The 10,588-nt window shown below is 41.1% G+C and overlaps 1 protein-coding gene across 1 annotated transcript in view; it reads left to right on the top strand.

Annotated features, from left to right (window-relative positions):
- Positions 1 to 7,054, top strand: part of ttc16 (tetratricopeptide repeat domain 16) — a 26,492-nt gene extending 19,438 nt beyond the window's left edge. The window contains exons 12-19 of the mRNA XM_031870602.1: positions 770 to 873; positions 1,525 to 1,651; positions 1,739 to 1,952; positions 2,698 to 2,853; positions 4,367 to 4,537; positions 5,372 to 5,548; positions 5,655 to 5,799; positions 6,841 to 7,054. Of these exons, the coding sequence (XP_031726462.1) occupies positions 770 to 873; positions 1,525 to 1,651; positions 1,739 to 1,952; positions 2,698 to 2,853; positions 4,367 to 4,537; positions 5,372 to 5,548; positions 5,655 to 5,799; positions 6,841 to 6,968 (1,222 nt within the window). The 3' untranslated portion in view covers positions 6,969 to 7,054. The remainder of the gene's footprint in view (positions 1 to 769; positions 874 to 1,524; positions 1,652 to 1,738; positions 1,953 to 2,697; positions 2,854 to 4,366; positions 4,538 to 5,371; positions 5,549 to 5,654; positions 5,800 to 6,840) is intronic.
- Positions 7,055 to 10,588: the final 3,534 nt, after the last annotated feature.

The following is a 10,588-nucleotide window of genomic DNA, read 5'->3' as shown; positions in this document are numbered from 1 at the left end:
ATAAGACAGACAGACAGGTACAGACTATAAAACAGACAGACAGGTACAGACTATAGGACAGATAGACAGATACAGACAATAAGACAGACAGACAGGTACAGACTATAAGGCAGACAGACAGGTAGACCCGGCACGTTGTCAATTCATCATATTTATTATTCATGTTGGCTGAGCTGCTTCGTGTCCAAACACGGCTTCACCAGTTCTGCAGCCAGCAGCTATAAAACAGTGGACGACACGACTTCTGCTCTCAGAGATAGGAGGAGGAGGAGGAGGAGGACAACCTCACTCAGAAAGAAATAAGTTGTTTGCTAGAGAAGTGAAAGAAATTATGCAAAGGGAGGAAAGAGTGCTGTCAGACTGTACTCACCTCTGGGGAGGAGATAATGTGCAGGAATCATGGAGGAATCATGGAGCGATGCCGGCGAGGAATAACTCAAAGTGTCAAATAAACGTCTGGCGGAGGAGGAGTGAGTGACCAGTGTTATGACAAGAATGTGCACATGACTGTTACTTGATGAGATGAAAAAACAAAGTGTGTCTGCTGGGATGCAGGCTGTGAATCAGATGTGTGGATCCTTAAGTATCATTAAAAAAATATTTTTATGAAAATATATCTTTACATTCACACCATCTTCCAGACAGATTTCCTGCAAAAATATGGTTAATTTGCATGACGCAAGTTTTTCCTTTCGTCATATGTTTGTGGCTGTGTGTGTGTGTGTGTGTGTGTGTGTGTGTGTGTGTGTGTGTGTGTGTGTGGTGACAGGGGGAATCAAAGGATCTACCAGAAGAACCTGAAGCTGAGTGCCGCTGACATGTACCGCTGGAAACTGTCCTCTCAGGAGCCCTGCAGTATGACCTGCTCTATAGGTAGCTGCAAACACACACACACACACACACACACACATATACACTGAAGATACATGGGCAGCTAGATATTAAAGATTCAAACATCTAATCAAACATCAGAGCCAACAGACTGCAGATCAGGTTGCTGTAACACTTAAAGCTCTGACACTCGGTGAGTGAGGGGCACATTTGGTGCATTGACATCGATCACAGGTGGTAAACGATTACATTAATATGGACTGTATTACATTAAGTTATAAATATAAATGAATGTCTTGATTTTGGCGTTCCTTGTGGACTAAAGTTAGGACCTGCTTCATTAACTGTGGAGGCATGAGAGAACAACAGGAATTCAAGGGGAGTGACTGACAAACAACTGGTCGTTTTAAGGATGAAATATTCCCTTAAGTGAGGCGAAGTATCATAAAGCATTATTGTTAAAAAAAAAAAAAAAAAAAGCGAGACAGTACAAATATGCCCAAAGAATTGAACCCCCCCAAACCTTCACCATTGACCCATTTTCAACAGCTCTCCTTAATGTCTTTAAGAGAAACATCTGTCTTCCTTTCGTTAAAGCACGCTGAGCTTTAGTTTTCTTGTGTTTACATTGTGCTTTATGAATACGTTGGCCTCGTTTTGCCTTCAGCTTATTGTTTCTTGCTCACAATCCAGGTGTGTCAAAGTCCTTTGTCACGTGTCTCCGGTACGACGGCATCGAGGTGCACGACATGTACTGTGACGCTCTGACCAGACCGGAGCCAGTCCACGACTTCTGCATCGGGAGAGAATGTCAGCCCAGGTACAGTGGAACATTTTAACGGGGCCGGATGTTATTCAAACTGTGACTCGACAGAACCTTTGAGATGGGACTGATGTGGTGTTTCAGATGGGAGGCGAGCAGCTGGAGCGAGTGCTCCAGGACCTGCGGGGAGGGTTTCCAGTTTCGTCAAGTCCGCTGCTGGAAGATGCTCTCGCCGGGCCTGGACAGCTCAGTCTACAGTGACCTCTGCTCCGTGGACGACCTGGAGAGACCCGTGGAGAGGCGGCCCTGCAAGAGCCCCGCCTGCGGTCCCCAGTGGGAGGTGGCCGAGTGGACAGAGGTACGAACCGGTTGTAAATGAGTCAAACTTTGAGTATTGCTGCCGTCCGACGTTAGCGGTTCTGCTATTGGTACTTTATGTCCTCATCTCAAACCTCCTCTCTCTGTCTCTTTGTCTTTGTGCTGTACTCTGACACACACAAATCATGGCAATTTCCTTTCATTGGTTGCAAAAAAAAAACGTAATCCAAGATGGCGACGGTGAAATCGTCCAACTCGTGGCTTCAAAACGTCAGTCCACAAACCAATGGCTGACGTCACGATGACTACGTCCACTTCTTATACAGAGTATATGATCATACCTCATGGTTAAACATGCAGCGCAGACCTGCGTCTTCTTTTCAGGCAGTGAGATTAATTACAAAAACAATGTTGAAATCTTCTCTTTGTGCCCCGATCGGCTGCTCTCACAGAGCCAGCGGCTTCTGACAGCTCAAAAGCTGTTGGCTAAATATTTCAAATAGAAAAGATTACAAAATGATGCAACGTGTAAGCACAATAGTTCAGGCAAAGAATAAGATGAATATATTTTTTTTACATTAATCGATATCCCTTCAGACTCTCAAGATCTGTTTGTTTCTGCAGATTTCAGACTCTTTAAATCAAAACTTTTCAAAATAGTTAAAAATAGCTCCAAATAAAGTCAACTGGAGCAGCTTGAAATGTCTTGTACTTTTCTGAACGCTGTTGTTTTAATGACACGAGTATTTATGTAAAGTGTCTCTGTGTTTCCCTCTACGATCCAGTGTTCTGCTAAATGCGGCCGCAAAGCCCAGGTGACCCGGGATGTCCGCTGCTCTGATGAGACCCGACCATGTGACCCGATGACCAAACTGCCAAACGTCAAAAACTGCACGGGTCCGCCCTGCGAGCGTCAGTGGACCGTGTCCGAGTGGGGGCCCGTGAGTGTCTTCATTCTTCACTTAAGACAACATTGAGAGACAGTAGCATGTGTGTTAATACCTGGGGCTGCTCAACACTTTGTAGACAATCAGTTACTGTAGATCCACACAAATTCCATCTTTTCCCTTGAGATATTACAGGAACTTCATTTTAAGGATTTATCTTTATAACCTGTCTGGTTTTATTTTCTTGTATTTTACAAAAAGGCGTTTTCTTCCTTGGAGTTTGATAGATTTGTTCCAAAAAAACTAAAAACACCTCGCCTGTCGCAGCTGTTTTCACTTCAGAGCCACACTATGAATTTATGGTTTTTATTGTTTTTGCACAGACAAATGTAGTTCCTGGTGTTCCATTCAAAGTCAGAGTCTGGAAACCTGCAGGTCTTATTTACAACTGTGGAGTCCGACCAGGCACAGACATGGATGGATTGGAAATTTCCTTTGCACAAAGTAAAATAGTATTCTTATGCAACAGCTACAGTTAAGTCAGAAATATGGATTGTTATTTAGAAAGTTACCAACTGTGACATCATTGTACGTTTGCATTGTTAACGTACTTTGATTTACCATTTTTTGACGTCCATCTGTGTCCGTATAACAGCCCTGCAATAAATCAGTGTTTGTAATATTATGCTCCTTGTTTAACATGTGAAGTAAGGTGGATAAGGTCCTTTGGTACGCTGAATTCGCATTCAGGTTTTCTTGTCATTGTGGTGACTTTTGTTGGATCTCTGGAGCTGTATGACTTTCACCAACCGTAGTAACAGCAAACAGCAGGAGGCAAATGTGCGATACTTGAGATTTCAGTTGTTGATTTAAACTGTACTATTAGGTTTATGTTAAGCTAATGTTAGTACAAATCCGGTGGTTTTCTCGCAATTTTTTATACAGTATACTGTAAAAAATGTATCTCTCTGTTCAGGCAACAGAAAGCAGTGCGGTGCACCTCACGTTGTCCGCCTGCATCAGTTAGATTTTACTTTGACGATCCCAAGATAAAGAGAAGAAACAACATATTTGTTTTACTCACTTCTAGTTGTATCTGTTCACGCAGATGGGTTTGGTTTTAAAGTTTGTGGTAACCACAAGTTTTAAATCTCTGTGGGACCAATAAAGGATTTATCTTATTTTATCTTATCTTAGATGTGTTTTATTGAACATTAATAAATACTGGACCAGGTGATCCAGCTGTTTGCTCAAGTAGTTCTCTTTTCTTGCCTAAAAATAAGTCAAAACAGGGTCGTACCACTTTGTATAATTCATAGAACATGAGGTTTTTAGGATGATTAGACCTCCTGTGATGTTATTCTAAATGAATGTGACATGATTTCATTCTTCCTTTCCTCTGACGCGTTATTTATATGATTTGAGGGCGACCTGATCTGATTCAGCGTTGTGACTCTGAGCTTTAGTGACGATACTTGGCTGGATAAGTCAACGATGAGAACGGGAATGCACTCTTTGTTGACTATGAATCATCCAGTTTTGACCTCTGACTCTTCCGTTGTTGCAGTGCTCGGGGCTGTGCAGCCAGGGGAAGACGATGCGTCACGTGTACTGCAAGGCTCCGGAGGGCCGCGTGGTTCCCGAGAACCAGTGCTCGGTGGAGGACAAGCCGCTGGCCATCCACCCCTGTGGGGAGAGAGACTGTGCTCCACACTGGCTGAGCCAAGACTGGGAGAGGGTGAGGACTTAATACTGTGGTGAAATTTGCAATTTATTGATCTGCTTGCTTAATTTTGTCTCTTCAATATTACTGTACAATTCTTATTATCAAAATACTGTATCTCAACAAGAATAGCCAGAAAAATGTCATCATTTCTTCCATATCTTTTAATTTGAACTCTTTACTACTCCGACTAAGCCTCTGATGGCTACCTTAAGTTTCGTTTTCCAATAGTCACATGCTCGCCCACTGACCAATCACAGCGCACGCTGCACCTAACTGCAGAGCTGCACCTGAAAATTGAGCTGCGTGTTAATGCTGACGTACTTGTAGGCCAGCTAGCAGGCTCTGGCATGTCAAAGAATACGCCCAACATGTCAAACTAAAGATCTGATTGGTTGAACACTATGACAATCAACAATATCGTCCCCATTCACTTAAACTGCAAAGGGATGCACTTGTGAGTCTGCAGGCCTCGGGCCTCTCTTCTTATATAGACACTGTTCATGGGATATTATTTAATTGTTTTTCAGTTTGGTGTCTGGGTTGTAAAAAGTTTATATTTCTATTCCACCCCACGCCGCGTCTGTACGCCTGCAGGATATGGAAGTGTATTTAATATTTATTACACAGTGTTGAAATTAGTCAATTTATTGATCTGCTTGATTCAATTTGTCTGTTTTATATTACTGTGAATTGAAAATCTTGTATTTTTTCTTTTACGAAACTATTTTGAGGGATGAAAGCCTGAAATTGAATTTGTTTTAACTTTCATGAGATGAAAATCAAATGCAGAAAGAGAATCGCCAGAGTCAGATATGCATATGAATAACTTTCTGTTTTTGTCCGTAGTGCAACACAACCTGCGGTCGCGGCGTGAAGCAAAGGCTCGTCCTGTGTGTCGGCATCAGCGAAGGAAAGTTCCAGACCTTTGACGACGAGGCGTGCGGAGGCAGCGAAAAGCCCGAAGAGGAAAACACCTGCTTTGAGAGGCCATGCTTTAAATGGTACACCACCCCTTGGTCTGAGGTGAGGTCCGCACAGCACACACACTTCACCTCTGACGACTGACATCCTCCAGCTCATCAGCGGTGAACTGTTCAATGCCTGTGTTTCTGGTCCTGTGTGTCCTCAGTGCACTAAGACGTGTGGTGTGGGTGTGAGGATGAGGGACGTCAAGTGTTACCAGGGCAGGGAGCTGGTCCGAGGCTGTGACCCACTCACCAAACCGGTGGCCAAGCAGACCTGCACTCTGCAGCCCTGCCCCACTGAGCCACCAGGTAACACCTGCCGCTCTGCTCCCACAAGCTTCCACACACAAACACGCAGAACAATTTTTCATAAAACCATCAGGGGAGTCTCGGAAAGTTATTTAAATGGTTCACTTTGTAGGTCCAGCCTTTCGGTCCCCACAAATTCGTTGGACCCCACAAATGCAGGAAGACAAGAACAAACACACACACACGATCAACATTCTACTTTGTGAGGACACTCTATAACATAATGCATGCCCGAGCCCCTTACCCCAACCTTAACCATCACAACTAAATGCCCGACCCCAACCCTCACCTGAACCTTATTCTAACCAGAACCTTTAGACTAAGTCGTAACTCTCTAACAGGCCTTTGAAGGTCCTTCCCAAATTGAGGACCGGCGATAATGTTCTCACTTTCCAAAAAAGGTCTAAAACTCTAAATGGTCCTCACAAAGATAGCTGTACAAGCACTGACACACATACACTGCTTCCTATTTTTTATCTAACAAAAATAAAAATAAAAACTGATTATTCCAGCAACAAATCAATTGTTAACAATGAAAAATGCTGTTAACTCGCGGGGAAAAAAAGAATTACAGTGAAATTGCAGTGTCATGGTAAACAAAACAAAACAAAATTGTATCGGATGGTGACAAGTTAACACGGTCACTTGTTGAACTGAAACACCTGTTGCTCTGAAACGGTCAGAATTCAGTAGAACTTAAGTCCGCTGTCGGAATATCGATTCTGACAACCAAACATACAACAGCTAGTATAATACAAAATAAAATAAAATAGACATGAAGCATTAAGTGTTTACGCTAAGTGAACCCAACTATAGCACAAATGACGCATAACTGAAAAACACAACTGGAACAGAGAAAATAACTGAAATTTGCCTTAAAATGTTTGAACTTTGGCTTTTTTTGATGAATGAAAAAGGGATTGCTATAAAAACATGTTAATATTTCTCAAGGGAGCTATTAGACAGATACTGTTTTGGCATCAAAGATATTTCAACCTGGTTGTGGGTTTAGATTTATGTGTTTTGTGACCTGTGTCCCAGATGAGAGCTGCCAGGATCGTCCCTCCACCAACTGCCTGCTGGCGCTAAAGGTCAACCTGTGCAGCCACTGGTACTACAGCAAGGCCTGCTGCCACTCCTGCCGCGCCCTACGACCTCCAACCTCCTAGTCCAGGACACCGCCGCCTCTTCTCCACCCCAACTCCAGCACAAGGATACCAATGAGTATGTTTATGCAAACGTGGTACTACAGTTACTTGAACAATGAGAGGAAGTCCAGAGCTTCCTCCTATAACTTGGATTTACATGGGTTAATTTGTCAGTTGGATAATTTAAATGATCTAAAATGAAATCTGGTCATCTTGATATCAGACAAAAACATTTTGTCAATCTTGTTGATGCTGCATCAACTGTGATTTTGGCACATAAAACTCTTTTATCATTCTCTATTTGCTCTTTTTTCTTATTTCTTTTCCAAATACAGTGTTTCTTCTTTATTTGGAATAAAAATACAAAATAATTGGGCAAAAAAAGGCCCAGGGGAAGTTCTCCACATCTCAAAGTTTTAATCAGTTACTCTTTGTTTGAAGAGGATAATAGACGTAATAATAACAGACGAAAATATTACAACCCAGGCGCCAGAAAAAGATGTTGGCATTGTACGTTCATTGAATGTCAACGTTTCCGAAGCAAAAATATGCTTCATAAATGCATTTCATATCAGCCTTGTATAACGCTTGCAGAAATGGACAAATGTGTTGTTGCTGATGTTGTAATCATATAGTCAATATGTAATGTCTTGTAATTGTGTTTTTTTACTACAGTGATAATTGTCTTAACATAAATGGTATTCTCTGTTTCCTGCCCTGGGACTACAGTTGTAAATTAGCTAAATATATAAATAAATACATAAAATAAATCGTTGTGAAACGATTGGTTAGGTTTAGGCAACAAAACTACTTTGTGAAGTTAGCAAAAAGATCATGATTTGTGTTCAAATACTAATGTAAACAAGTAACAATGTAAAGAAAAACAATGTAACATGACAACGTAACATGTAACAATTTAAAAAGTAACAATGTAACAACAATGTAACAAAAAATAGTGTTACAAGTAACAATGTAACAAGAAACAAAGTAACAGTAACAATGTAACAAGAAACAATGTAATGTGACAATGTAACTTGTCAACGTAACAAGTAACAACTTAATGAAATAACTGTCTTTAGCTGAGTTTCTTACGTAACATTACGTAATAAGCAGAACAACGTTATGTAGCTGGCGTAGTCAGCGTTTACTTTTGGTTTCACATGCGACACGAACAGCAGTTTTCTGGTTGAGAGTCTTATTCGACTTTCTCCTTTGGTGAACTTGTTACTGTATCAATGTCAATAACGGTTGCTCGTTGAATTACGTAATTTACTCTGACCGAATGCCCAAATTGCTGAAACATAAAATGCCAACATTCTTTCATGGTGACTGGGCTGAATGTTGACCAGCACAGTGTGTAAACATGCAAAACGATTAGTTTAAGAAATAAATGTTTCCTCTTGTCCCGATAAATCTTTTCCTGACTGTCTCCAACATTATGTCATCAGCATAACGTGACGAACTGAGAGAAATAACAGTTAATGCTCCTCATCATCACCACAATTATTATCATCATTAACTGCATCTCAACCAGAAAGTCAGTTTTTAATCAGCTGTTATTGATTATTTATCAGTTCTGGTAGAAAGTCTTCCTCTAACAACACGTGGAGTCAGAGACGAAGTGGAGTCGACACTCAAACAGACCTCCAGCACCAGTTAGCAGCTCGCCCTTGTTGAAAAAAATCTGTTAAATTATTTCTCAACCGAATATACTGCATGACTAGAATATTTAATACAGATACTGTTTATGGGATATTATTTAATTATGTTTCAGTTTGGTGTCTGGCATGTAAAAAGTTTATATTTCCATTCCACCCCACTGCCCACTTGGCGCCGCGCTGGTACGCCTGCAGGATATGGAAGCGTATTTATTAGTCATAGCACATTTTCATTTATCGTGACGCTCCTGATGCCAGCCGGCAGTTATTCATCGGGACGACTGATGCCAGTTCTGGTCCGTGTGTGTGACAGAGGAGAGTTAATGCAAACACAGACGATTCCTGACACTTGAAGTATGGTTGAAATGTATTCAGACGTGTACATGTATGTCTCATTTTTAACTATTGTGTACTGTGTTTTTATATAACTGATACCTCTTTGTACAAAACGTAAGTATGGACATTGTGTACTGTTGATAATAAACTGAAAACCTAATGGTACTGACTTGTATTTCAATTAAATAATAGTTAATATGAACATATTTGCCTCTGTCAGTTTTGTGTGAATTTGATATTTTTGCTCAGGCACCGAGCATGTTTCTCTTTATCAACAAATGAAGAAAAGGAATACAAAAGGGTGAAACTTACAAACTACCCATGCATTCAGAAAGTATTCAGAAAATTCATTTTGTCGTTGAAAGTCATTATTTCACTCATCGATCTAAATTCAACTCCCCATTATGACAAAGCCAACACAGGATTCTAGAAATATTAGCAAATGTATTAAAACACTGAAATATCACATTGACGCAAGTCTTCTGACTGTTTGCTTTGATGCTTGTAATTCAGCTCAGGTTTCTCTTGATCATCTTTGAGATGTGTCTTCGCCTTGATTGGAGTCCACCTGTGGTCAATTCAACTGATTGGACATGATTTAGAAAGGCACACATACTTTTACATTTGAGGAAAAGCCAGAACTGGTGGACGTCTTGGTGCAGTATGTTTGTGTTTGGTGAATGAATGTGGAGGAATCATGCAGCGTGGGGGGCTAACTGTCCAAAGAGAGGAAAGGAATCCGAGTTAGATATGATGTAAGCATGAGCAAGCAGGTAAGACACGGAAAGGTCGCCTGAGAGAAGATAAGGAGGAAGAGTGAGTCAGGGAGAATTAGTTATTTTGCTTTTGTAAGTATCAGGTGAAGTTTTTGGCCTTTTTGGTAATAATATTTAACAGTATTGATGTAGAGAGAAAACACATTGGGAGAGAATTTTCCTGGAGCTGGCCGCCTGGCCAAACTGAGCCCAATCAGGGGAGACGGGCCATCATGGTACCAGAAGGGTAACGTGTGGAGCCAGACCTTTCTGTATTTCCTCTTCAGCGCTGTGGATATCTGGCTCTGCGTGACTATTTGATCTAAATCCCTTTGTCAAAAGAGAGTCCTTGTCAAAGTGGAAGCACAGTCATTTTACACAAACTAACGCTTCACACTTTGCACTAAAGAATTAGGAGGAAGGAAAATAATCAAAAGAAGAAATGGAAGAAAATGCAAAAAAGGAACTGAACCACTGATAAAACAGAAAGAAAATCATGTGAACACAGTTACACTCTTTAAAATGTACGACGGCGTATTTGGGCCATTGTAGGTTAAATTTTTTTTAACCTACAACCTAGTCCAGAGGGGCGGATAATATTCAAGGAAAATCTCTTCCCAAGATTAAAGTCATAAATTTAGCAGAATAAAAACATGGACATTCTCTGAGATTTTAAAGTCACAAATTTGAGAGAGAGAGAAAAGATCCCGGGGGAATGTTCAATTTGCCTCAAGGAACCACATCGAACACATCGAACCACATCGAACCACATCGAACCACATCGCTTCACTTTGCAAAGTTTGGATCAACCTCATCAAGCCAGCCGTCACACGGATCGCCGTGGTCAAATAAGCAGACGCTGAAACAGTAGTGCCCCCAAACATACTCAATA

Source organism: Anarrhichthys ocellatus, unplaced genomic scaffold, assembly GCF_004355925.1.
Source record: "Anarrhichthys ocellatus isolate YVR2014 unplaced genomic scaffold, GSC_Weel_1.0 scaffold53, whole genome shotgun sequence".
NCBI classification, from domain to species: Eukaryota; Metazoa; Chordata; class Actinopteri; order Perciformes; family Anarhichadidae; genus Anarrhichthys; species Anarrhichthys ocellatus.
Note: the sequence above shows the minus strand (reverse complement) of the source record. Positions and strands in the feature narration are given on the sequence as shown.